This window comes from Mobula birostris, chromosome 5 (assembly GCF_030028105.1).
Source record: "Mobula birostris isolate sMobBir1 chromosome 5, sMobBir1.hap1, whole genome shotgun sequence".
NCBI classification, from domain to species: Eukaryota; Metazoa; Chordata; class Chondrichthyes; order Myliobatiformes; family Myliobatidae; genus Mobula; species Mobula birostris.
In genome coordinates this window covers 64120654-64147637 of record NC_092374.1, presented here as the reverse complement: position 1 = coordinate 64147637, position 26984 = coordinate 64120654, and the positions used below count along the sequence as shown (strand labels likewise).

The 26984-nt window shown below is 54.6% G+C and overlaps 1 protein-coding gene across 7 annotated transcripts in view; it reads left to right on the top strand.

The window, feature by feature from the left end:
- susd1 (sushi domain containing 1) overlaps nt 1-26984 on the top strand; it is a 205556-nt gene that overhangs the window by 53773 nt on the left and 124799 nt on the right. For all 7 annotated transcript variants that reach the window (XR_011886010.1, XM_072258170.1, XM_072258166.1 and 4 more), the window contains exons 7-10: nt 5131-5310; nt 11151-11330; nt 16321-16500; nt 21846-22025. Coding sequence is in view for 6 of the 7 variants with exons in the window: in XM_072258170.1 (XP_072114271.1) it covers nt 5131-5310; nt 11151-11330; nt 16321-16500; nt 21846-22025 (720 nt within the window). In the remaining variant the exon portion in view is untranslated. The remainder of the gene's footprint in view (nt 1-5130; nt 5311-11150; nt 11331-16320; nt 16501-21845; nt 22026-26984) is intronic.

Sequence of the window (26984 nt, the reverse complement as noted above, 5' to 3'; positions counted from 1 at the left end):
TGGGAACTGTGACGGCAGTGTCTGGGAGCTGGGACAGGTGTGTGTCTGGGAGCTGGGACGGGTGTGTGTCTGGGAGCTGAGCTGGGTGTGTGTCTGGGAGTCGGACGGGTGTGTGTCTGGGAGCTGGGACAGGTGTGTGTCTGGGAGCTGGGATGGGTGTGTGTCTGGGAGCTGGGACAGGTGTGTGTCTGGGAGTGGGATGGATGTGAGTCTGGGAGCTGGGACTGGTGTGTGTCTGGGAGTGGGATGGGTGTGTGTCTGGGAGCTGGGACGGGTGTGTATCTGGGAGCTCTGATGGGTGTGTGTCTGGGAGCTGGGATGGGTGTGTGTCTGGGAGTGGGATGGATGTGTGTCTGGGAGCTGGGACGGGTGTGTGTCAGGGAGCTGGGATGGGTGTGTGTCTGGTAGCAGGAACAGGTGTGTGTCTGGGATCTGGGACAGCGGTGTCTGGGAGCTGGGATGGGTGTGTGTCTGGGAGCTGGGACTGGTAGGTGTCTGGGAGCTGGGACGGGTGTGTGTCTGAGAGCTGGAACGGCAGTGTCTGGGAGCTGGGATGGGTGTGTGTCTGGGAGTTGGGACTGGTGTGTGACTGCGAGCTGGGATGGGTGTGTGTCTGGGAGTCGGACGGGTGTGTGTCTGGGAGCTGGGATGAGTGTGTGCCTGGGAGATGGGATGGGCGTGTGTCTGGGAGCTGGGACGGGTGTGTGTCTGGGAGCTGGGACTGGTGTGTGTCAGGGAGTGGGATGGGTGTGTATCTGGAAGCTGAGACGGGTGTGTGTCTGGGAGCTCTGATGGGTGTGTCTCTGGGAGCTGGGATGGGTGTGTGTCTGGGAGTGGGATGGATGTGTGTCTAGGAGCTGGGACGGGTGTGTGTCTGGGAGCTGTGATGGGTGTGTCTCTGGGAGCCGGGACGGGTGTGTGTCTGGGAGCTGGGACTGGTGTGTGTCAGGGAGCTGGGACTGGTGTTTGTCTGGGAGCTAGGACTGGTGTGTGTCTGGGAGCTGGGACTGGTGTGTGTCTGGCAGTCGGAGAGATGTGTGTCTGGGAGCTGGGATGGGTGTGTGTCTGGGAGTCGGAAGGGTGTGTGTCTGGGAGTCGGAAGGGTGTGTGTCTGGGAGCTGGGATCAGTGTGTGTCTGGAAGCTGGGATGGGTGTGTGTCTGGGAGCAGGGACTGGTGTGTGTCTGGGAGTGGGATGGATGTGTGTCTGGGAGCTGGGACGGGTGTGTGTCTGGGAGCTGGGCTGGGTGTGTGTCTGGGAGTTGGACGGGTGTGTGTCTGGGAGCTGGGACGGGTGTGTGTCTGGGAGCTGGGATGGGTGTGTGTCTGGGAGTCGGACGGGTGTGTGTCTGGGAGCTGGGATGAGTGTGTGTCTGGAAGCTGGGATGGGTGTGTGTCTGGGAGCTGGGACGGGTGTGTGTCTGGGAGTGGGATGGATTTGAGTCTGGGAGCTGGGACTGGTGTGTGTCTGGGAGTGGGATAGGTGTGTATCTGGGAGCTCTGATGGGTGTGTGTCTGGGAGCTGGGATGGGTGTGTGTCTGGGAGTGGGATGAATGTGTGTCTGGGAGCTGGGACGGGTGTGTGTCAGGGAGCTGGGATGGGTGTGTGTCTGGGAGCTGGGATGGGTGTGTGTCTGGGAGCTGGGACTGGTGTGTGTCTGGGAGCTGGGATGGGTGTGTGTCTGGGAGCTGGGACGGGTGTGTGTCAGGGAGCTGGGATGGGTGTGTGTCTGGGAGCTGGGATGGGTGTGTGTCTGGGAGCTGGGACTGGTGTGTGTCTGGGAGCTGGGATGGGTGTGTGTCTGGGAGCTGGGACTGGTAGGTGTCTGGGAGCTGGGACGGGTGTGTGTCTGAGAGCTGGGATGGGTGTGTGTCTGTGAGCTGGGATGGGTGTGTGTCTGGGAGCTGGGACTGGTAGGTGTCTGGGAGCTAGGACGGGTGTGTGTCTGGGAACTGTGACGGCAGTGTCTGGGAGCTGGGACGGGTGTGTGTCTGGGAATGGGATGGATGTGAGTCTGGGAGCTAGGACTGGTGTGTGTCTGGGAGTGGGATGGGTGTGTGTCTGGGAGCTGGGACGGGGGTGTGTCTGGGAGCTTGTGATGGGTGAGTTTCTGGGAACTGGGACGGGTGTGTGTCTGGGAGTGGGATGGGTGTGTGACTGGGAGTGGGATGGGTGTGTGTCTGGGAGCTGGGACGGGTGTGTGCCTGGGAGCTGGGACTGGTGTGTGTCTGTGAGCTTGTGATGGATGTGTGTCTGGGAGCTGGGATGTGTGTGTGTCTGGGAGCTGGGACGGGTGTGTGTCTGGGAGCTTGTGATGGGTGTGTGTCTGGGAGCTGGGACGAGTGTGTGTCTGGGAGCTGGCATGGGTGTGTGTCTCGGAGTTGGGATGGATGTGAGGCCGGACTGCAGCCAGAAATGAGCAGGTTTGTGACTGGGACGTGGCTAGCACACTGAAGCATTCTGATGTCCTCAGACAGAGGTATGTGGAAGGTAAAAGGTCACAGAATGGGATAGAAAGGCATCCACGATACTGCAGTGATTTGGCAACTGTGGGATTAAGGATGGGAGGAATTAATGGAACATCAGAGGTAGTCAGTGGGAATGTGATACATGTTGCATGTGTTTGAGTTCAAGTGTGTGTGCGGTGTGTGTGAGTGTGTGTGTGTGTGTGTGTGTGTGTGTGTGTGTGTGGGGAGTGTGTGTGTGTGTGTGTGTGTGTGTATGTGTGTGTGTGGTGTGGTGTGTGTGTGTGTGTGTGTGTGGTGTGTGTGTGTGAGTGTGTGTGTGGTGTGTTTGTGTGTGAGTGTGTGTGTGTGTGTGTGTGTGTGTGTGTGTGAGTGTGTGTGGTGTGGTGTGTGTGTGTGTGTGTGTGTGTGTGTGGTGTGTGTGTGTGTGTGTGTGGTGTGTGTGTGAGTGTGTGTGTGTGTGTGGTGTGTGTGTGTGTGTGTGTGTGTATGGTGTGGTGTGTGTGTGTGTGTGTGTGGTGTGTGTGTGTGTGTGTGTGTGTGTGGTGTGTGTGTGTGTGAGTGTGTGTGGTGTTTGTGTGTGTGTGTGTGTGTGTGGTGTGTGTGTGTGTGTGTGTGGTGTGTGTGTGTGAGTGTGTGTGGTGTGGTGTGTGTGTGTGTGTGTGTGTGAGTGTGTGTGTGAGTGTGTGTGGTGTGTGTGTGGTGTGTGTGTGTGTGTGTGGTGTGTGTGTGTGAGTGTGTGTGGTGTGGTGTGTGTGTGTGTGGTGTGTGTGTGTGTGTGTGAAGATGGCACTGGCTAGAAATGGCAAAGCTTTGTGGACATCTCAGAAATCTACTAGCCAATCTGGACTACAATCACTGCAATAGACAGCCTGTAATTTCCCTTTGGGTGTTGTGCTTTTCAACTGTCTGGCATTTTTTTGGTATCCTGAAGGATTTGACGAACTGGACACTCGGGAATACAGGTATGGCCACGGTAGTCATTGCCGGAGTGGACTTGGAGTCATATTGAAACCAGGCTGATTGAATTGGCAGGGCCCAGGCCCACAAACAAAAAATGAACCAATGTTTATCCAATTTAAGAGATGAGCCTGTTTAAAAAGATGAAGTTGTTGAGGCTGAGGATGAAGAATAAACTGGTGTTCAGCTCAATACACCATAGGGCTCCACTCACCTCTGTGCTGGACTGGCTCCACGGCTGTGGCCTGTGGTCATCAGGCTCCTGGCCTGTCTGCAGTGCTGGACTGGCTCCACGGCTCTGGACTTCCTTTCAGATTCTCTGTGGGTCATGTTCTGTGTATTATTTCTTTACTTCCTATAGTTTGCATGATTTATTCTTTCTTTTTTTCTGTTTTTTCTTCATTCTTTGTTTTTTTCTGTTTGACTGTCTTTGTGGAGTGGGGATTTTAGTGAATTTTATTGCGTGTCTTTGTTTTGCCGCAAGTGGCCTCTGAAGGTTGCATTTTATTTATTGGTATAGAGCGCGGAGTAGATCCTCTCGGCCCTTCGAGCTGTGCTGCCCAGCAATCCCCTGATTGAATCCTGGCCTAATCATTGGGCAGTTTACAATGACCAGTGAATTAGCCTACCAACCGGTACCTCTTTGGACTGGGGGAGGAAACTGGAGATACGAGAGGAACCCCACGTGGACACAGAAAGAAACTCCTTACAGGCAGCCGTTGGAATTGACCCTGGTACTGTAAAGCATTGTGCTAACCACTAAACTATAGAGGATGAGAGGTGACCTGATAGAGATGTATAAGATGATGAGAGGCATTGATCATGTGGACAGTCAGAGGCTTTTTCCCAGGGCTGAAATGCCTAACACAAGAGGGCACAGTTTTAAGGTGTTTGGAAGGAGGTACAGAGGAGATGTCAGGGGTAAGATTTTCACGCAGAGGGTGGTGAGTGCGTGGAACGGGCTACCGGCAATGTTGGTGGAAGTGGATATGATAGGGTCTTTTTAGAGACTCGTGGACAGGTACATGGAGCTCAGAAAAATAGAGGGCTATGGGTAACGCTAGGTAATTTCTAAGGTAAGGATATGTTCGGCACAGCTTTGTGGGCCGAAGGGCCTGTATTGTGCTGTAGGTTTTCTATGTTTCTGTTTTTCTGTCTCCTGTTGAACGGAGAAGAAGAAAGAAAAATAGCATTCTCACAACAGTTGCTACATTTGTGTGTGTTTTGTTGTTATCTTGTTTTGTGACAATATGTTGTTTTTATTGATGCTGCTTGTGTTGTTCAGCAGACCATTGTGGGAATGTCAGGCTGGCGCTGGAATATGTGGTGACACTTGCGGGCTGCCCCCGGCACACCCTTGGCTGCATTGATTGTCAATGCAAATGATGCATTTCACCGGATGTTTCGATGTAGTTATGATAAATAATTTGAATCTGAATCTCAAGTTTTTTATCGTCACGTGAGATGGCAGGTTGGTGCCTTAGGTTAACACCTCATTCAAAAGACTGGATCCCCAACAGTGCAGCACCCCCTCAGTAACGCCAGTCAGGTGATGCCCAAATATTCGTTCAGCACATGCAAATAGGAGATTAACAGGGAATGTTATAAAGATAAATGAAGTGGAAGAGATAGAACAGCATTTAATTTTAGATTTAGGTTTGTGAATTGAAATTGCCTTACGTAATTCACTTTGTGTTTTTCTCAGCTGTCAATTGCGGCTCTCCCCCGGTGTTACCGAATACAGTGAGGTACTTACCGGGGAACACGACCTATGGCAGTACGGTGAATTACCACTGCGTGGATGGCCATATACGTGTGACAGGAAACAGCTCATTGCTCTGCTCTGTCCAGGGTCAGTGGGAAGGGCCAAAGCTGGAGTGTGAAGGTCAGTCCACCACATTGTTTCAGTAACCGGTCCGGTGAATAACAACCCAGAAATGATTCTTCTCCACTCAATATTTCTTCTGCTGAGTCAAGCTTCTGTCTGAAACCCAGTACACATTTGTCATTTAAAAAAGAAGACTGAAGAAAGGCAATTTTGGAAAGAAAGATGTGGAAGGCACAGTGTTTTCACAACTCCAGAAAGCAGGAACATGTTTGAGGGTGAGACTGGTGTGCGTCTGGGAGCTGGGACGGGTGTGTGTCTGGGAGCTGGGATGGGTGTGTGCCTGGGAGCTGGGACAAGTGTGTGTCTGGGTGCTGGGACGGGTGTGTGCCTGAGAGCTGGGACGGGTGTGTGTCTGGGAGCTGGGACAAGTGTGTGTCTGGGAGCTGGGACGGGGGTGTGTCTAGGAGCTTGTGATGGGTGAGTTTCTGGGAACTGGGACGGGTGTGTGTCTGGGAGCTGTGATGGGTGTGTGTCTGGGAGCTGGGACGGGTGTGTGCCTGAGAGCTGGGACGGGTGTGTGCCTGGGAGCTGGGACAAGTGTGTGTCTGGGTGCTGGGACTGGTGTGTGCCTGAGAGCTGGGACGGGTGTGTGTCTGGGAGCTGGGACAAGTGTGTGTCTGGGAGCTGGGACGGGGGTGTGTCTGGGAGCTTGTGATGGGTGAGTTTCTGGGAACTGGGACGGGTGTGTGTCTGGGAGCTGTGATGGGTGTGTGTCTGGGAGCTGGGACGGGTGTGTGCCTGAGAGCTGGGACGGGTGTGTGTCTGGGAGCTGGGACAAGTGTGTGTCTGGGAGCTGGGACGGGGGTGTGTCTGGGAGCTTGTGATGGGTGAGTTTCTGGGAACTGGGACGGGTGTGTGTCTGGGAGCTGTGATGGGTGTGTGTCTGGGAGCTGGGATGGGTGCGTGTCTGGGAGTGGGATGGCTGTGTGTCTGGGAGTGGGATGGGTGCGTGTCTGGGAGCTGGGACGGGGGTGTGTCTGGGAGCCTGTGATGGGTGAGTGTCTGGGAGCTGGGACGGGTGTGTGTCTGGGAGCTGGGACTGGTGTGTGTCTGGGAGCTGGGATGAGTGTTTGTCTGGGAGCTGGGATGGGTGTGTGTCTGGGAGCTGGGACGGGTGTGTGCTTGGGAGCTGGATCGGGTGTGTGTCTGGGAGCTGGGACTGCTGTGTGTCTGGAACCTGGGATGGGTGTGTGTCTGGGAGCTCGGACTGGTGCGTGTCTGGGAGCTGGGACGGGTGTGTGTCTGGGAGCTGGGACGGGTGTGTGTTTGGGAGCTGGGACGGGTGTGTGTCTGGGAGCTGGGACTGGTGTGTGTCTGGGAGCTAGGATGGGTGTGTGTCTGGGAGCTGGGACGGGTGTGTGTCTGGGAGCTGGGACGGGTGTGTGTCTGGGAGCTGGGACGGGGGTGTGTCTGGGAGCTTGTGATGGGTGAGTTTCTGGGAACTGGGACAGGTGTGTGTCTGGGAGCTGTGATGGGTGTGTGTCTGGGAGCTGGGATGGGTGCGTGTCTGGGAGCTGGGATGGGTGCGTGTCTGGGAGCTGGGACGGGTGTGTGTCTGGCAGCTGGAATGGGTGCGTGTCTGGGAGTGGGATGGGTGTATGTCTGGGAGTGGGATGGGTGCGTGTCTGGGAGCTGGGACGGGTGTGTGTCTGGGAGCTGGGATGGGTGCGTGCCTGGGAGCTGGGACGGGTGTGTGTTTGGGAGCTGGGACGGGTGTGTGTCTGGGAGCTGGAATGGGTGCGTGTCTGGGAGTGGGATGGGTGTGTGTCTGGGAGTGGGATGGGTGCGTGTCTGGGAGCTGGGACGGGGGTGTGTCTGGGAGCTTGTGATGGGTGAGTGTCTGGGAGCTGGGACGGGTGTGTGTCTGGGAGCTGGGACTGGTGTGTGTCTGGGAGCTGGGACGAGTGTTTGTCTGGGAGCTGGGACTGGTGTGTGTCTGGGAGCTGGGACGGGTGTGTGCCTGGGAGCTGGATCGGGTGTGTGTCTGGGAGCTGGGACTGGTGTGTGTCTGGACCTGGGATGGGTGTGTGTCTGGGACCTGGGATGGGTGTTTGTCTGGGAGCTGGGACTGGTGCGTGTCTGGGAGCTGGGACGGGTGTGTGTCTGGGAGCTGTGACGGGTGTGTGTCTGGGAGCTGGGACGGGTGTGTGTCTGGGAGCTGGGACTGGTGTGTGTCTGGGAGCTGGGACGAGTGTTTGTCTGGGAGCTGGGACAGGTGTGTGTCTGGGAGCTGGGACGGGTGTGTTTCTCGGAGCTGGGACTGGTGTGTGTCTGGGAGCTGGGACGGGTGTGTGTCTGGGAGCTGGGACTGGTGTGTGTCTGGGAGCTGGGACGAGTGTTTGTCTGGGAGCTGGGACGGGTGTGTGTCTGGGAGCTGGGACGGGTGTGTTTCTCGGAGCTGGGACTGGTGTGTGTCTGGGAGCTGGGATGGGTGTGTGTCTGGGAGCTGGGACTGGTGTGTGTCTGGGAGCTGGGACGGGTGTGTGTCTGGGAGTGGGATGGATGCGTGTCTGGGAGCTGGGACGGGTGTGTGTCTGGGAGCTGGGACTGGTGTGTGTCTGGGAGCTGGGACGTGTGTTTGTCTGGGAGCTGGGACGTGTGTGTGTCTTGGAGCTGGGACGGGTGTGTGCCTGGGAGCTGGGACGGGTGTGTGTCTGGGAGCTGGGACTGGTGTATGTCTGGGAGCTGGGATGGGTGTGTGTCTGCGAGCTGGGACTGGTGTGTGTCTGGGAGCTGTGACGGTTGTGTGTCTGGGAGCTGGGACGGGTGTGTGTCTGGGAGCTGTGACGGGTGTGTGTCTGGGAGCTGGGACGGGTGTGTGCCTGGGAGCTGGGTCGGGTGTGTGCCTGGGAGCTGGGACGGGTGTGTGTCTGGGAGGAAGGACTGGTGTGTGTCTGGGAGCTAGGATGAGTGTGTGTCTGGGAGCTGGGACGGGTGTGTGTCTGGGAGCGGGGACGGGTGTGTGTCTGGGAGCTGGGACGGGGGTGTGTCTGGGAGCTTGTGATGGGTGAGTTTCTGGGAACTGGGACGGGTGTGTGTCTGGGAGTGGGATGGGTGTGTGGGAGTGGGATGGGTGTGTGTCTGGGAGCTGGGACAGGGGTGTGTCTGGGAGCTTGTGATGGGTGAGTGTCTGGGAGCTGGGACGGTTGTGTGTCTGGGAGCTGGGACGGGGGTGTGTCTGGGAATGGGATGGATGTGTGTCTGGGAGCTGGGACGGGTGTGTGTCTGGGAGCTGGGATGGGTGCGTGTCTGGTAGCTGGGATGGGTGTGTGTCTGGGAGTGGGATGGATGTGAGTCTGGGAGCTGGGACTGGTGTGTGTCTGGGAGTCGGACGGGTGTGTGTCTGGGAGCTGGGACGGGGGTGTGTCTGTGAGCTTGTGATGGATGTGTGTCTGGGAGCTGGGATGTGTGTGTGTCTGGGAGCTGGGACGGGTGTGTGTCTGGGAGCTTGTGATGGGTGTGTGTCTGGGAGCTGGGACGAGTGTGTGTCTGGGAGCTGGCATGGGTGTGTGTCTCGGAGTTGGGATGGATGTGAGGCCGGACTGCAGCCAGAAATGAGCCGGTTTGTGACTGGGACGTGGCTAGCACACTGAAGCATTCTGATGTCCTCAGAGAGAGGTATGTGGAAGGTAAAAGGTCACAGAATGGGATAGAAAGGCATCCACGATACTGCAGTGATTTGGCAACTGTGGGATTAAGGATGGGAGGAATTAATGGAGCATCAGAGGTAGTCAGTGGGAATGTGATACATGTTGCATGTGTTTGAGTTCAAGTGTGTGTGTGGTGTGTGTGTGTGTGTGTGTGTGTGTGTGTGTGTGTGTGAGTGTGTGTGTGTGTGTGTGTGTGTGTGTGTGTGTGTGTGTGGTGTGGTGTGTGTGTGGTGTGGTGTGTGTGTGTGTGTGGTGTGTGTGTGTGTGTGTGTGTGGTGTGGTGTGTGTGTGTGTGTGTGTGTGTGTGTGTGTGTGAAGATGGCACTGGCTAGACATGGCAAAGCTTTGTGGACATCTCAGAAATCTACTAGCCAATCTGGACTACAATCACTGCAATAGACAGCCTGTAATTTCCCTTTGGGTGTTGTGCTTTTCAACTGTCTGGCATTTTTTTGGTATCCTGAAGGATTTGACGAACTGGACACTCGGGAATACAGGTACAGCCACGGTAGTCATTGCCGGAGTGGACTTGGAGTCATATTGAAACCAGGCTGATTGAATTGGCAGGGCCCAGGCCCACAAACAAACTATGAACCAATGTTTATCCAATTTAAGAGATGAGCCTGTTTAAAAAGATGAAGTTGTTGAGGCTGAGGATGAAGAATAAACTGGTGTTCAGCTCAATACAGCATAAGGCTCCACTCATCTCCGTGCTGAACTGGCTCTGTCGCTGTGGCCTGTGGTCATCAGGCTCCTGGCCTGTCTGCAGTGCTGGACTGGCTCCACGGTTGTGGACTTCCTTTCAGATTCTCTGTGGGTCATGTTCTGTGTATTATTTCTTTACTTTTTATAGTTTGCATGATTTATCCTTTCTATTTTTCTGTTTTTTCTTCATTCTTTGTTTTTTTCTGTTTGACTGTCTTTGTGGAGTGGGGATTTTAGTGAATTTTATCGTGTGTCTTTGTTTTGCTGCAAGAGGGCTCTGAAGGTTGCATTTTATTTATTGGTATAGAGCGCGGAGTAGATCCTCCCGGCCCTTCGAGCTGTGCTGCCCAGCAATCCCCTGATTGAATCCTGGCCTAATCATTGGGCAGTTTTCAATGACCAGTGAATTAGCCTACCAACCGGTACCTCTTTGGACTGGGGGAGGAAACTGGAGATACGAGAGGAACCCCACGTGGGCACAGAGAGAAACTCCTTACAGGCAGCCGTTGGAATTGACCCTGGTACTGTAAAGCATTGTGCTAACCACTAAACTATAGAGGATGAGAGGTGACCTGATAGAGATGTATAAGATGATGAGAGGCATTGATCATGTGGACAGTCAGAGGCTTTTTCCCAGGGCTGAAATGCCTAACACAAGAGGGCACAGTTTTAAGGTGTTTGGAAGGAGGTACAGAGGAGATGTCAGGGGTAAGATTTTTACGCAGAGGGTGGTGAGTGCGTGGAACGGGCTACTGGCAATGTTGGTGGAAGTGGATATGATAGGGTCTTTTTAGAGACTCGTGGACTCAGAAAAATAGAGGGCTATGAGTAACGCTAGGTAATTTCTAAGGTAAGGATATGTTCGGCACAGCTTTGTGGGCCGAAGGGCCTGTATTGTGCTGTAGGTTTTCTATGTTTCTGTTTTTCTGTCTCCTGTTGAACGGTGAAGAAGAAAGAAAAATAGCATTCTCACAACAGTTGCTACATTTGTGTGTGTTTTGTTGTTGTTATCTTGTTTTGTGACAATATGTTGTTTTTATTGATGCTGCTTGTGTTGTTCAGCAGGCCATTGTGGGAATGTCAGGCTGGCGCTGGAATATGTGGTGACACTTGCGGGCTGCCCCCGGCACACCCTTGGCTGCATTGATTGTCAATGCAAATGATGCATTTCACCGGATGTTTCGATGTAGTTATGATAAATAATTTGAATCTGAATCTCAAGTTTTTTATCGTCACGTGAGATGGCAGGTTGGTGCCTTAGGTTAACACCTCATTCAAAAGACTGGATCCCCAACAGTGCAGCACCCCCTCAGTAACGCCAGTCAGGTGATGCCCAAATATTCGTTCAGCACATGCAAATAAGAGATTAACAGGGAATGTTATAAAGATAAATGCAGTGGAAGAGATAGAACAGCATTTAATTTTAAATTTAGCTTTGTGAATTGAAATTGCCTTACGTAATTCACTTTGTGTTTTTCTCAGCTGTCAATTGCGGCTCTCCCCCGGTGTTACCGAATACAGTGAGGTACTTACCGGGGAACACGACCTATGGCAGTACGGTGAAGTACCACTGCGTGGATGGCCATATACGTGTGACAGGAAACAGCTCATTGCTCTGCTCTGCCCAGGGTCAGTGGGAAGGGCCAAAGCTGGAGTGTGAAGGTCAGTCCACCACATTGTTTCAGTAACCGGTCCGGTGAATAACAACCCAGAAATGATTCTTCTCCACTCAATATTTCTTCTGCTGAGTCAAGCTTCTGTCTGAAACCCAGTACACATTTGTCATTTAAAAAAGAAGACTGAAGAAAGGCAATTTTGGAAAGAAAGATGTGGAAGGCACAGTGTTTTCACAACTCCAGAAAGCAGAAACATGTTTGAGAGTGAGACTGGTGTGTGTCTGGGAGCTGGGACGGGTGTGTGTCTGGGAGCTGGGATGGGTGTGTGCCTGGGAGCTGGGACAGCGATGTCTGGGAGCTGGGACGGGTGTGTGTCTGGGAGCTGGGATGGGTGTGTGTCTGGGAGCTGGGACTGGTGTGTGTCTGGGAGCTGGGACGAGTGTTTGTCTGGGAGCTGGGACGGGTGTGTGTCTGGGAGCTGGGACGGGTGTGTTTCTCGGAGCTGGGACTGGTGTGTGTCTGGGAGCTGGGATGGGTGTGTGTCTGGGAGCTGGGACTGGTGTGTGTCTGGGAGCTGGGACGGGTGTGTGTCTGGGAGCTGGGACTGGTGTGTGTCTGGGAGCTAGGACGAGTGTTTGTCTGGGAGCTGGGACGGGTGTGTGTCTGGGAGCTGGGACGGGTGTGTTTCTCGGAGCTGGGACTGGTGTGTGTCTGGGAGCTGGGATGGGTGTGTGTCTGGGAGCTGGGACTGGTGTGTGTCTGGGAGCTGGGACAGGTGTGTGTCTGGGAGTGGGATGGATGCGTGTCTGGGAGCTGGGACGGGTGTGTGTCTGGGAGCTGGGACGGGTGTGTGTCTGGCAGCTGGAATGGGTGCGTGTCTGGGAGTGGGATGGGTGTATGTCTGGGAGTGGGATGGGTGCGTGTCTGGGAGCTGGGACGGGTGTGTGTCTGGGAGCTGGGATGGGTGCGTGCCTGGGAGCTGGGACGGGTGTGTGTTTGGGAGCTGGGACGGGTGTGTGTCTGGGAGCTGGAATGGGTGCGTGTCTGGGAGTGGGATGGGTGTGTGTCTGGGAGTGGGATGGGTGCGTGTCTGGGAGCTGGGACGGGGGTGTGTCTGGGAGCTTGTGATGGGTGAGTGTCTGGGAGCTGGGACGGGTGTGTGTCTGGGAGCTGGGACTGGTGTGTGTCTGGGAGCTGGGACGAGTGTTTGTCTGGGAGCTGGGACTGGTGTGTGTCTGGGAGCTGGGACGGGTGTGTGCCTGGGAGCTGGATCGGGTGTGTGTCTGGGAGCTGGGACTGGTGTGTGTCTGGACCTGGGATGGGTGTGTGTCTGGGACCTGGGATGGGTGTTTGTCTGGGAGCTGGGACTGGTGCGTGTCTGGGAGCTGGGACGGGTGTGTGTCTGGGAGCTGTGACGGGTGTGTGTCTGGGAGCTGGGACGGGTGTGTGTCTGGGAGCTGGGACTGGTGTGTGTCTGGGAGCTGGGACGGGTGTGTTTCTCGGAGCTGGGACTGGTGTGTGTCTGGGAGCTGGGACGGGTGTGTGTCTGGGAGCTGGGACGAGTGTTTGTCTGGGAGCTGGGACGGGTGTGTGTCTGGGAGCTGGGACGGGTGTGTTTCTCGGAGCTGGGACTGGTGTGTGTCTGGGAGCTGGGATGGGTGTGTGTCTGGGAGCTGGGACTGGTGTGTGTCTGGGAGCTGGGACGGGTGTGTGTCTGGGAGTGGGATGGATGCGTGTCTGGGAGCTGGGACGGGTGTGTGTCTGGGAGCTGGGACTGGTGTGTGTCTGGGAGCTGGGACGTGTGTTTGTCTGGGAGCTGGGACGTGTGTGTGTCTTGGAGCTGGGACGGGTGTGTGCCTGGGAGCTGGGACGGGTGTGTGTCTGGGAGCTGGGACTGGTGTATGTCTGGGAGCTGGGATGGGTGTGTGTCTGCGAGCTGGGACTGGTGTGTGTCTGGGAGCTGTGACGGTTGTGTGTCTGGGAGCTGGGACGGGTGTGTGTCTGGGAGCTGTGACGGGTGTGTGTCTGGGAGCTGGGACGGGTGTGTGCCTGGGAGCTGGGTCGGGTGTGTGCCTGGGAGCTGGGACGGGTGTGTGTCTGGGAGGAAGGACTGGTGTGTGTCTGGGAGCTAGGATGAGTGTGTGTCTGGGAGCTGGGACGGGTGTGTGTCTGGGAGCGGGGACGGGTGTGTGTCTGGGAGCTGGGACGGGGGTGTGTCTGGGAGCTTGTGATGGGTGAGTTTCTGGGAACTGGGACGGGTGTGTGTCTGGGAGTGGGATGGGTGTGTGGGAGTGGGATGGGTGTGTGTCTGGGAGCTGGGACAGGGGTGTGTCTGGGAGCTTGTGATGGGTGAGTGTCTGGGAGCTGGGACGGTTGTGTGTCTGGGAGCTGGGACGGGGGTGTGTCTGGGAATGGGATGGATGTGTGTCTGGGAGCTGGGACGGGTGTGTGTCTGGGAGCTGGGATGGGTGCGTGTCTGGTAGCTGGGATGGGTGTGTGTCTGGGAGTGGGATGGATGTGAGTCTGGGAGCTGGGACTGGTGTGTGTCTGGGAGTCGGACGGGTGTGTGTCTGGGAGCTGGGACGGGGGTGTGTCTGTGAGCTTGTGATGGATGTGTGTCTGGGAGCTGGGATGTGTGTGTGTCTGGGAGCTGGGACGGGTGTGTGTCTGGGAGCTTGTGATGGGTGTGTGTCTGGGAGCTGGGACGAGTGTGTGTCTGGGAGCTGGCATGGGTGTGTGTCTCGGAGTTGGGATGGATGTGAGGCCGGACTGCAGCCAGAAATGAGCCGGTTTGTGACTGGGACGTGGCTAGCACACTGAAGCATTCTGATGTCCTCAGAGAGAGGTATGTGGAAGGTAAAAGGTCACAGAATGGGATAGAAAGGCATCCACGATACTGCAGTGATTTGGCAACTGTGGGATTAAGGATGGGAGGAATTAATGGAACATCAGAGGTAGTCAGTGGGAATGTGATACATGTTGCATGTGTTTGAGTTCAAGTGTGTGTGTGGTGTGTGTGTGTGTGTGTGTGTGTGTGTGTGTGTGTGTGTGTGTGTGTGTGGTGTGGTGTGGTGTGTGTGTGTGTGTGTGGTGTGTGTGTAGTGTGTGTGTGTGTGTGTGTGTGTGTGTGTGTGTGTGTGTGTGTGTGTGTGTGTGTGTGTCTGAAGATGGCACTGGCTAGACATGGCAAAGCTTTGTGGACATCTCAGAAATCTACTAGCCAATCTGGACTACAATCACTGCAATAGACAGCCTGTAATTTCCCTTTGGGTGTTGTGCTTTTCAACTGTCTGGCATTTTTTTGGTATCCTGAAGGATTTGACGAACTGGACACTCGGGAATACAGGTACAGCCACGGTAGTCATTGCCGGAGTGGACTTGGAGTCATATTGAAACCAGGCTGATTGAATTGGCAGGGCCCAGGCCCACAAACAAACTATGAACCAATGTTTATCCAATTTAAGAGATGAGCCTGTTTAAAAAGATGAAGTTGTTGAGGCTGAGGATGAAGAATAAACTGGTGTTCAGCTCAATACAGCATAAGGCTCCACTCATCTCCGTGCTGAACTGGCTCTGTCGCTGTGGCCTGTGGTCATCAGGCTCCTGGCCTGTCTGCAGTGCTGGACTGGCTCCACGGTTGTGGACTTCCTTTCAGATTCTCTGTAGGTCATGTTCTGTGTATTATTTCTTTACTTTTTATAGTTTGCATGATTTATCCTTTCTATTTTTCTGTTTTTTCTTCATTCTTTGTTTTTTTCTGTTTGACTGTCTTTGTGGAGTGGGGATTTTAGTGAATTTTATCGTGTGTCTTTGTTTTGCTGCAAGAGGGCTCTGAAGGTTGCATTTTATTTATTGGTATAGAGCGCGGAGTAGATCCTCCCGGCCCTTCGAGCTGTGCTGCCCAGCAATCCCCTGATTGAATCCTGGCCTAATCATTGGGCAGTTTTCAATGACCAGTGAATTAGCCTACCAACCGGTACCTCTTTGGACTGGGGGAGGAAACTGGAGATACGAGAGGAACCCCACGTGGGCACAGAGAGAAACTCCTTACAGGCAGCCGTTGGAATTGACCCTGGTACTGTAAAGCATTGTGCTAACCACTACATTATGGAGGATGAGAGGTGACCTGATAGAGGTGTATAAGATGATGAGAGACATTAATCGTGTGGACAGTCAGAGGCTTTTTCCCAGGGCTGAAATGCCTAACACAAGAGGGCACAGTTTTAAGGTGTTTGGAAGGAGGTACAGAGGAGATGTCAGGGGTAAGATTTTTACGCAGAGGGTGGTGAGTGCGTGGAACGGGCTACTGGCAATGTTGGTGGAAGTGGATATGATAGGGTCTTTTTAGAGACTCGTGGACTCAGAAAAATAGAGGGCTATGAGTAACGCTAGGTAATTTCTAAGGTAAGGATATGTTCGGCACAGCTTTGTGGGCCGAAGGGCCTGTATTGTGCTGTAGGTTTTCTATGTTTCTGTTTTTCTGTCTCCTGTTGAACGGTGAAGAAGAAAGAAAAATAGCATTCTCACAACAGTTGCTACATTTGTGTGTGTTTTGTTGTTGTTATCTTGTTTTGTGACAATATGTTGTTTTTATTGATGCTGCTTGTGTTGTTCAGCAGGCCATTGTGGGAATGTCAGGCTGGCGCTGGAATATGTGGTGACACTTGCGGGCTGCCCCCGGCACACCCTTGGCTGCATTGATTGTCAATGCAAATGATGCATTTCACCGGATGTTTCGATGTAGTTATGATAAATAATTTGAATCTGAATCTCAAGTTTTTTATCGTCACGTGAGATGGCAGGTTGGTGCCTTAGGTTAACACCTCATTCAAAAGACTGGATCCCCAACAGTGCAGCACCCCCTCAGTAACGCCAGTCAGGTGATGCCCAAATATTCGTTCAGCACATGCAAATAAGAGATTAACAGGGAATGTTATAAAGATAAATGCAGTGGAAGAGATAGAACAGCATTTAATTTTAAATTTAGCTTTGTGAATTGAAATTGCCTTACGTAATTCACTTTGTGTTTTTCTCAGCTGTCAATTGCGGCTCTCCCCCGGTGTTACCGAATACAGTGAGGTACTTACCGGGGAACACGACCTATGGCAGTACGGTGAATTACCACTGCGTGGATGGCCATATACGTGTGACAGGAAACAGCTCATTGCTCTGCTCTGCCCAGGGTCAGTGGGAAGGGCCAAAGCTGGAGTGTGAAGGTCAGTCCACCACATTGTTTTAGAAACCGGTCCGGTGAATAACAACCCAGAAATGATTCTTCTCCACTCAATATTTCTTCTGCTGAGTCAAGCTTCTGTCTGAAACCCAGTACACATTTGTCATTTAAAAAAGAAGACTGAAGAAAGGCAATTTTGGAAAGAAAGATGTGGAAGGCACAGTGTTTTCACAACTCCAGAAAGCAGGAACATGTTTGAGAGTGAGACTGGTGTGTGTCTGGGAGCTGGGATGGGTGTGTGTCTGGGAGCTGGGACGGGTGTGTGTCTGGGAGCTGGGATGGGTGTGTGCCTGGGAGCTGGGACAGCGATGTCTGGGAGCTGGGATGGGTGTGTGTCTGGGAGCTGGGATGGGTGTGTGTCTGGGAGTTGGGACTGGTGCGTGTCTGGGAGCTGGGACGGGTGTGTGTCTGGGAGCTGGGACGGGTGTGTGTCTGGGAGCTGGGATGGGTGTGTGTCTGGGAGCTGGGATGGGTGTGTGTCTGGGAGCTGGGATGGGTGTGTGTCTGGGTGCTGGGACTGGTGTGTGTCTGGGAGCTGGGACGGGTGTGTGTCTGGGAGCTGGGATGGGTGTGTGCCTGGGAGCTGGGACAGCGATGTCTGGGAGCTGGGACGGGTGTGTGTCTGGGAGCTGGGACTGGTGTGTGTCTGGGAGCTGGGACGAGTGTTTGTCTGGGAGCTGGGACGGGTGTGTGTCTGGGAGCCGGGTCGGGTGTGTGCCTGGGAGCTGGGACGGGTGTGTGTCTGGGAGCAAGGACTGGTGTGTGTCTGGGAGCTAGGATGGGTGTGTGTCTGGGAGCTGGGACAGGTGTGTGTCTGGGAGCTGGGACGGGGGTGTGTCTGGGAGCTTGTGATGGGTGAGTTTCTGGGAACTGGGACGGGTGTGTGTCTGGGAGCTGGGACGGGGGTGTGTCTGGGAATGGGATGGATGTGTGTCTGGGAGCTGGGACTGGTGTGTGTCTGGGAGCTGGGATGGGTGCGTGTCTGGGAGCTGAGACGGGTGTGTGTCTGGGAGTGGGATGGATGTGAGTCTGGGAGCTGGGACTGGTGTGTGTCTGGGAGCTGGGACTGGTGTGTGTCTGGGAGCTGGGATGGGTGTGTGTCTGGGAGCTGGGACTGGTAGGTGTCTGGGAGCTGGGACGGGTGTGTGTCTGAGAGCTGGGATGGGTGTGTGTCTGGGAGCTGGGATGGGTGTGTGTCTGGGAGCTGGGACTGGTAGGTGTCTGGGAGCTAGGACGGGTGTGTGTCTGGGAACTGTGACGGCAGTGTCTGGGAGCTGGGACGGGTGTGTGTCTGGGAATGGGATGGATGTGAGTCTGGGAGCTAGGACTGGTGTGTGTCTGGGAGTGGGATGGGTGTGTGTCTGGGAGCTGGGACGGGGGTGTGTCTGGGAGCTTGTGATGGGTGAGTTTCTGGGAACTGGGACGGGTGTGTGTCTGGGAGTGGGATGGGTGTGTGACTGGGAGTGGGATGGGTGTGTGTCTGGGAGCTGGGACGGGTGTGTGCCTGGGAGCTGGGACTGGTGTGTGTCTGTGAGCTTGTGATGGATGTGTGTCTGGGAGCTGGGATGTGTGTGTGTCTGGGAGCTGGGACGGGTGTGTGTCTGGGAGCTTGTGATGGGTGTGTGTCTGGGAGCTGGGACGAGTGTGTGTCTGGGAGCTGGCATGGGTGTGTGTCTGGGAGTGGGATGGGTGTGTGTCTGGGAGCTGGGACGGGTGTGTGTCTGGGAGCTGTGATGGGTGTGTGTCTGGGAGCTGGGATGGGTGCGTGTCTGGGAGCTGGGATGGGTGCGTGGGAGTGGGATGGATGTGTGTCTGGGAGCCGGGTCGGGTGTGTGCCTGGGAGCTGGGACGAGTGTTTGTCTGGGAGCTGGGACGGGTGTGTGTCTGGGAGCTGGGACGGGTGTGTTTCTCGGAGCTGGGACTGGTGTGTGTCTGGGAGCTGGGATGGGTGTGTGTCTGGGAGCTGTGACTGGTGTGTGTCTGGGAGCTGGGACGGGTGTGTGTCTGGGAGCTGGGACTGGTGTGTGTCTGGGAGCTGGGACGAGTGTTTGTCTGGGAGCTGGGACGGGTGTGTGTCTGGGAGCCGGGTCGGGTGTGTGCCTGGGAGCTGGGACGGGTGTGTGTCTGGGAGCAAGGACTGGTGTGTGTCTGGGAGCTAGGATGGGTGTGTGTCTGGGAGCTGGGACAGGTGTGTGTCTGGGAGCTGGGACGGGGGTGTGTCTGGGAGCTTGTGATCGGTGAGTTTCTGGGAACTGGGACGGGTGTGTGTCTGGGAGTGGGATGAGTGTGTGACTGGGAGTGGGATGGGTGTGTGTCTGGGAGCTGGGACAGGGGTGTGTCTGGGAGCTTGTGATGGGTGAGTGTCTGGGAGCTGGGACGGGTGTGTGTCTGGGAGCTGGGACGGGGGTGTGTCTGGGAATGGGATGGATGTGTGTCTGGGAGCTGGGACTGGTGTGTGTCTGGGAGCTGGGATGGGTGCGTGTCTGGGAGCTGAGACGTGTGTGTGTCTGGGAGTGGGATGGATGTGAGTCTGGGAGCTGGGACTGGTGTGTGTCTGGGAGTCGGACGGGTGTGTGTCTGTGAGCTTGTGATGCGTGTGTGTCTGGGAGCTGGGATGTGTGTGTGTCTGGGAGCTGGGACGGGTGTGTCTCAGGGAGCTTGTGATGGGTGTGTGTCTGGGAGCTGGGACGAGTGTGTGTCTGGGAGCTGGCATGGGTGTGTGTCTCGGAGTTGGGATGGATGTGAGGCCGGACTGCAGCCAGAAATGAGCAGGTTTGTGACTGGGACGTGGCTAGCACACTGAAGCATTCTGATGTCCTCAGAGAGAGGTATGTGGAAGGTAAAAGGTCACAGAATGGGATAGAAAGGCATCCACGATACTGCAGTGATTTGGCAACTGTGGGATTAAGGATGGGAGGAATTAATGGAACATCAGAGGTAGTCAGTGGGAATGTGATACATGTTGCATGTGTTTGAGTTCAAGTGTGTGTGTGGTGTGTGTGAGTGTGTGTGTGTGTGTGTGTGTGTGTGTGTGAGTGTGTGTGTGTGTGTGAGTGTGTGTGTGGTGTGGTGTGTGTGTGTGGTGTGTATGTGTGTGGTGTGTGGTGTGTGTGTGTGTGTGTGTGGTGTGTGTGTGTGTGTGTGGTGTGTGTGTGTGTGTGTGGTGTGTGTGGTGTGTGGTGTGTGTGTGTGTGTGATTGTGTGTGTGTGTGTGTGTGTGTGTGGTGTGTGTGTGTGTGTGTGTGTGAGTGTGTGTGGTGTTTGTGTGTGTGTGTGTGAGTGTGTGTGTGTGTGTGTGTGTGAGTGTGTGTGGTGTTTGTGTGTGTGTGTGAGTGTGTGTGGTGTTTGTGTGTGTGTGTGTGTGGTGTGGTGTGTGTGTGAGTGTGAGTGTGTGTGGTGTGGTGTGTGTGTGTGTGGGGGGTGTGTGTGTGTGTGTGTGTGTGTGTGTGTGTGTGTGTGAAGATGGCACTGGCTAGACATGGCAAAGCTTTGTGGACATCTCAGAAATCTACTAGCCAATCTGGACTACAATCACTGCAATAGACAGCCTGTAATTTCCCTTTGGGTGTTGCGCTTTTCAACTGTCTGGCATTTTTTTGGTATCCTGAAGGATTTGACGAACTGGACACTCGGGAATACAGGTATGGCCACGGTAGTCATTGCCGGAGTGGAGTTGGAGTCATATTGAAACCAGGCTGATTGAATTGGCAGGGCCCAGGCCCACAAACAAAAAATGAACCAATGTTTATCCAATTTAAGAGATGAGCCTGTTTAAAAAGATGAAGTTGTTGAGGCTGAGGATGAAGAATAAACTGGTGTTCAGCTCAATACACCATAGGGCTCCACTCACCTCTGTGCTGGACTGGCTCCACGGCTGTGGCCTGTGGTCATCAGGCTCCTGGCCTGTCTGCAGTGCTGGACTGGCTCCACGGCTCTGGACTTGCTTTCAGATTCTCTGTGGGTCATGTTCTGTGTATTATTTCTTTACTTCCTATAGTTTGCATGATTTATTCTTTCTTTTTTTCTGTTTTTTCTTCATCCTTTTTTTTCTGTTTGACTGTCTTTGTGGAGTGGGGATTTTAGTGAATTTTATTGCGTGTCTTTGTTTTGCCGCAAGTGGCCTCTGAAGGTTGCATTTTATTTATTGGTATAGAGCGCGGAGTAGATCCTCCCGGCCCTTCGAGCTGTGCTGCCCAGCAATCCCCTGATTGAATCCTGGCCTAATCATTGGGCAGTTTTCAATGACCAGTGAATTAGCCTACCAACCGGTACCTCTTTGGACTGGGGGAGGAAACTGGAGATACGAGAGGAACCCCACGTGGACACAGAGAGAAACTCCTTACAGGCAGCCGTTGGAATTGACCCTGGTACTGTAAAGCATTGTGCTAACCACTACATTATGGAGGATGAGAGGTGACCTGATAGAGGTGTATAAGATGATGAGAGACATTAATCGTGTGGACAGTCAGAGGCTTTTTCCCAGGGCTGAAATGCCTAACACAAGAGGGCACAGTTTTAAGGTGTTTGGAAGGAGATACAGAGGAGATGTCAGGGGTAAGATTTTTACGCAGAGGGTGGTGAGTGCGTGGAACGGGCTACTGGCAATGTTGGTGGAAGTGGATATGATAGGGTCTTTTTAGAGACTCGTGGACTCAGAAAAATAGAGGGCTATGAGTAACGCTAGGTAATTTCTAAGGTAAGGATATGTTCGGCACAGCTTTGTGGGCCGAAGGGCCTGTATTGTGCTGTAGGTTTTCTATGTTTCTGTTTTTCTGTCTCCTGTTGAACGGTGAAGAAGAAAGAAAAATAGCATTCTCACAACAGTTGCTACATTTGTGTGTGTTTTGTTGTTGTTATCTTGTTTTGTGACAATATGTTGTTTTTATTGATGCTGCTTGTGTTGTTCAGCAGACCATTGTGGGAATGTCAGGCTGGCGCTGGAATATGTGGTGACACTTGCGGGCTGCCCCCGGCACACCCTTGGCTGCATTGATTGTCAATGCAAATGATGCATTTCACCGGATGTTTCGATGTAGTTATGATAAATAATTTGAATCTGAATCTCAAGTTTTTTATCGTCACGTGAAATGGCAGGTTGGTGCCTTAGGTTAACACCTCATTCAAAAGACTGGATCCCCAACAGTGCAGCACCCCCTCAGTAACGCCAGTCAGGTGATGCTCAAATATTCGTTCAGCACATGCAAATAGGAGATTAACGGGGAATGTTATAAAGATAAATGCAGTGGAAGAGATAGAACAGCATTTAATTTTAAATTTAGCTTTGTGAATTGAAATTGCCTTACGTAATTCACTTTGTGTTTTTCTCAGCTGTCAATTGCGGCTCTCCCCCGGTGTTACCGAATACAGTGAGGTACTTACCGGGGAACACGACCTATGGCAGTACGGTGAATTACCACTGCGTGGATGGCCATATACGTGTGACAGGAAACAGCTCATTGCTCTGCTCTGCCCAGGGTCAGTGGGAAGGGCCAAAGCTGGAGTGTGAAGGTCAGTCCACCACATTGTTTCAGTAACCGGTCCGGTGAATAACAACCCAGAAATGATTCTTCTCCACTCAATATTTCTTCTGCTGAGTCAAGCTTCTGTCTGAAACCCAGTACACATTTGTCATTTAAAAAAGAAGACTGAAGAAAGGCAATTTTGGAAAGAAAGATGTGGAAGGCACAGTGTTTTCACAACTCCAGAAAGCAGGAACATGTTTGAGAGTGAGACTGGTGTGTGTCTGGGAGCTGGGACGGGTGTGTGTCTGGGAGCTGGGATGGGTGTGTGCCTGGGAGCTGGGACAGCGATGTCTGGGAGCTGGGACGGGTGTGTGTCTGGGAGCTGGGACTGGTGTGTGTCTGGGAGCTGGGACGAGTGTTTGTCTGGGAGCTGGGACGGGTGTGTGTCTGGGAGCCGGGTCGGGTGTGTGCCTGGGAGCTGGGACGGGTGTGTGTCTGGGAGCAAGGACTGGTGTGTGTCTGGGAGCTGGGATGGGTGCGTGTCTGGGAGCTGGGACGGGGGTGTGTCTGGGAGCCTGTGATGGGTGAGTGTCTGGGAGCTGGGACGGGTGTGTGTCTGGGAGCAAGGACTGGTGTGTGTCTGGGAGCTAGGATGGGTGTGTGTCTGGGAGCTGGGACAGGTGTGTGTCTGGGAGCTGGGACGGGGGTGTGTCTGGGAGCTTGTGATGGGTGAGTTTCTGGGAACTGGGACGGGTGTGTGTCTGGGAGCTGGGACGGGGGTGTGTCTGGGAATGGGATGGATGTGTGTCTGGGAGCTGGGACTGGTGTGTGTCTGGGAGCTGGGATGGGTGCGTGTCTGGGAGCTGAGACGGGTGTGTGTCTGGGAGTGGGATGGATGTGAGTCTGGGAGCTGGGACTGGTGTGTGTCTGGGAGTCGGACGGGTGTGTGTCTGGGAGCTGGGACGGGTGTGTGTCTGTGAGCTTGTGATGCGTGTGTGTCTGGGAGCTGGGATGTGTGTGTGTCTGGGAGCTGGGACGGGTGTGTCTCAGGGAGCTTGTGATGGGTGTGTGTCTGGGAGCTGGGACGAGTGTGTGTCTGGGAGCTGGCATGGGTGTGTGTCTGGGAGTGGGATGGGTGTGTGTCTGGGAGCTGGGACGGGTGTGTGTCTGGGAGCTGTGATGGGTGTGTGTCTGGGAGCTGGGATGGGTGCGTGTCTGGGAGCTGGGACGGGTGCGTGGGAGTGGGATGGATGTGTGTCTGGGAGCCGGGTCGGGTGTGTGCCTGGGAGCTGGGACGGGTGTGTGTCTGGGAGCATGGACTGGTGTGTGTCTGGGAGCTAGGATGGGTGTGTGTCTGGGAGCTGGGACGGGTGTGTGTCTGGGAGCTGGGACGGGGGTGTGTCTGGGAGCTGGGACGGGGGTGTGTCTGGGAGCTTGTGATGGGTGAGTTTCTGGGAACTGGGACGGGTGTGTGTCTGGGAGTGGGATGGGTGTGTGACTGGGAGTGGGATGCGTGTGTGTCTGGGAGCTGGGACAGGGGTGTGTCTGGGAGCTTGTGATGGGTGATTGTCTGGGAGCTGGGACGGGTGTGTGTCTGGGAGTGGGATGGGTGTGTGACTGGGAGTGGGATGGGTGCGTGTCTGGGAGCTGGGACGGGGGTGTGTCTGGGAGCTTGTGATGGGTGAGTGTCTGGGAGCTGGGATGGGTGCGTGTCTGGGAGCTGGGACGGGTGTGTGTCTGGGAGCTGGGATGGGTGCGTGTCTGGGAGCTGGGACGGGTGTGTGTTTGGGAGCTGGGACGGGTGTGTGTCTGGGAGCTGGAATGGGTGCGTGTCTGGGATTGGGATGGGTGTGTGTCTGGGAGTGGAATGGGTGCGTGTCTGGGAGCTGGGACGGGTGTGTGTCTGGGAGCTGGGATGGGTGCGTGTCTGGGAGCTGGGACGGGTGTGTGTTTGGGAGCTGGGACGGGTGTGTGTCTGGGAGCTGGAATGGGTGCGTGTCTGGGAGTGGGATGGGTGTGTGTCTGGGAGTGGGATGGGTGCGTGTCTGGGAGCTGGGACGGGGGTGTGTCTGGGAGCTTGTGATGGGTGAGTGTCTGGGAGCTGGGACGGGTGTGTGTCTGGGAGCTGGGACTGGTGTGTGTCTGGGAGCTGGGACGAGTGTTTGTCTGGGAGCTGGGACGGGTGTGTGTCTGGGAGCTGGGACTGGTGTGTGTCTGGGAGCTGGGACTGGTGTGTGTCTGGGAGCTGGGATGGGTGTGTGTCTGGGAGCTGTGATGGGTGTGTGTCTGGGAGCTGGGATGGGTGTGTGCCTGGGAGCTGGGACTGGTGTGTGTCTGTGAGCTTGTGATGGATGTGTGTCTGGGAGCTGGGATGTGTGTGTGTCTGGGAGCTGGGACGGGTGTGTGTCTGGGAGCTTGTGATGGGTGTGTGTCTGGGAGCTGGGACGAGTGTGTGTCTGGGAGCTGGCATGGGTGTGTGTCTGGGAGTGGGATGGGTGTGTGTCTGGGAGCTGGGACGGGTGTGTGTCTGGGAGCTGTGATGGGTGTGTGTCTGGGAGCTGGGATGGGTGCGTGTCTGGGAGCTGGGATGGGTGCGTGGGAGTGGGATGGATGTGTGTCTGGGAGCCGGGTCGGGTGTGTGCCTGGGAGCTGGGACGAGTGTTTGTCTGGGAGCTGGGACGGGTGTGTGTCTGGGAGCTGGGACGGGTGTGTTTCTCGGAGCTGGGACTGGTGTGTGTCTGGGAGCTGGGATGGGTGTGTGTCTGGGAGCTGTGACTGGTGTGTGTCTGGGAGCTGGGACGGGTGTGTGTCTGGGAGCTGGGACTGGTGTGTGTCTGGGAGCTGGGACGAGCGTTTGTCTGGGAGCTGGGACGGGTGTGTGTCTGGGAGCCGGGTCGGGTGTGTGCCTGGGAGCTGGGACGGGTGTGTGTCTGGGAGCAAGGACTGGTGTGTGTCTGGGAGCTAGGATGGGTGTGTGTCTGGGAGCTGGGACAGGTGTGTGTCTGGGAGCTGGGACGGGGGTGTGTCTGGGAGCTTGTGATCGGTGAGTTTCTGGGAACTGGGACGGGTGTGTGTCTGGGAGTGGGATGAGTGTGTGACTGGGAGTGGGATGGGTGTGTGTCTGGGAGCTGGGACAGGGGTGTGTCTGGGAGCTTGTGATGGGTGAGTGTCTGGGAGCTGGGACGGGTGTGTGTCTGGGAGCTGGGACGGGGGTGTGTCTGGGAATGGGATGGATGTGTGTCTGGGAGCTGGGACTGGTGTGTGTCTGGGAGCTGGGATGGGTGCGTGTCTGGGAGCTGAGACGTGTGTGTGTCTGGGAGTGGGATGGATGTGAGTCTGGGAGCTGGGACTGGTGTGTGTCTGGGAGTCGGACGGGTGTGTGTCTGGGAGCTGGGACGGGTGTGTGTCTGTGAGCTTGTGATGGGTGTGTGTCTGGGAGCTGGGATGTGTGTGTGTCTGGGAGCTGGGACGGGTGTGTCTCAGGGAGCTTGTGATGGGTGTGTGTCTGGGAGCTGGGACGAGTGTGTGTCTGGGAGCTGGCATGGGTGTGTGTCTCGGAGTTGGGATGGATGTGAGGCCGGACTGCAGCCAGAAATGAGCAGGTTTGTGACTGGGACGTGGCTAGCACACTGAAGCATTCTGATGTCCTCAGAGAGAGGTATGTGGAAGGTAAAAGGTCACAGAATGGGATAGAAAGGCATCCACGATACTGCAGTGATTTGGCAACTGTGGGATTAAGGATGGGAGGAATTAATGGAACATCAGAGGTAGTCAGTGGGAATGTGATACATGTTGCATGTGTTTGAGTTCAAGTGTGTGTGTGGTGTGTGTGAGTGTGTGTGTGTGTGTGTGTGTGTGTGTGAGTGTGTGTGTGTGTGTGAGTGTGTGTGTGGTGTGGTGTGTGTGTGTGGTGTGTATGTGTGTGGTGTGTGGTGTGTGTGTGTGTGTGTGGTGTGTGTGTGTGTGTGGTGTGTGTGTGTGTGTGTGGTGTGTGTGGTGTGTGGTGTGTGTGTGTGTGTGATTGTGTGTGTGTGTGTGTGTGTGGTGTGTGTGTGTGTGTGTGTGTGTGTGTGTGTGTGTGTGTGAGTGTGTGTGGTGTTTGTGTGTGTGTGTGTGAGTGTGTGTGTGTGTGTGTGTGTGAGTGTGTGTGGTGTTTGTGTGTGTGTGTGAGTGTGTGTGGTGTTTGTGTGTGTGTGTGTGTGTGGTGTGGTGTGTGTGTGAGTGTGAGTGTGTGTGGTGTGGTGTGTGTGTGTGTGGGGTGTGTGTGTGTGTGTGTGTGTGTGTGTGTGTGTGTGTGTGTGTGAAGATGGCACTGGCTAGACATGGCAAAGCTTTGTGGACATCTCAGAAATCTACTAGCCAATCTGGACTACAATCACTGCAATAGACAGCCTGTAATTTCCCTTTGGGTGTTGCGCTTTTCAACTGTCTGGCATTTTTTTGGTATCCTGAAGGATTTGACGAACTGGACACTCGGGAATACAGGTATGGCCACGGTAGTCATTGCCGGAGTGGACTTGGAGTCATATTGAAACCAGGCTGATTGAATTGGCAGGGCCCAGGCCCACAAACAAAAAATGAACCAATGTTTATCCAATTTAAGAGATGAGCCTGTTTAAAAAGATGAAGTTGTTGAGGCTGAGGATGAAGAATAAACTGGTGTTCAGCTCAATACACCATAGGGCTCCACTCACCTCTGTGCTGGACTGGCTCCACGGCTGTGGCCTGTGGTCATCAGGCTCCTGGCCTGTCTGCAGTGCTGGACTGGCTCCACGGCTCTGGACTTGCTTTCAGATTCTCTGTGGGTCATGTTCTGTGTATTATTTCTTTACTTCCTATAGTTTGCATGATTTATTCTTTCTTTTTTTCTGTTTTTTCTTCATCATTTTTTTTCTGTTTGGCTGTCTTTGTGGAGTGGGGATTTTAGTGAATTTTATTGCGTGTCTTTGTTTTGCCGCAAGTGGCCTCTGAAGGTTGCATTTTATTTATTGGTATAGAGCGCGGA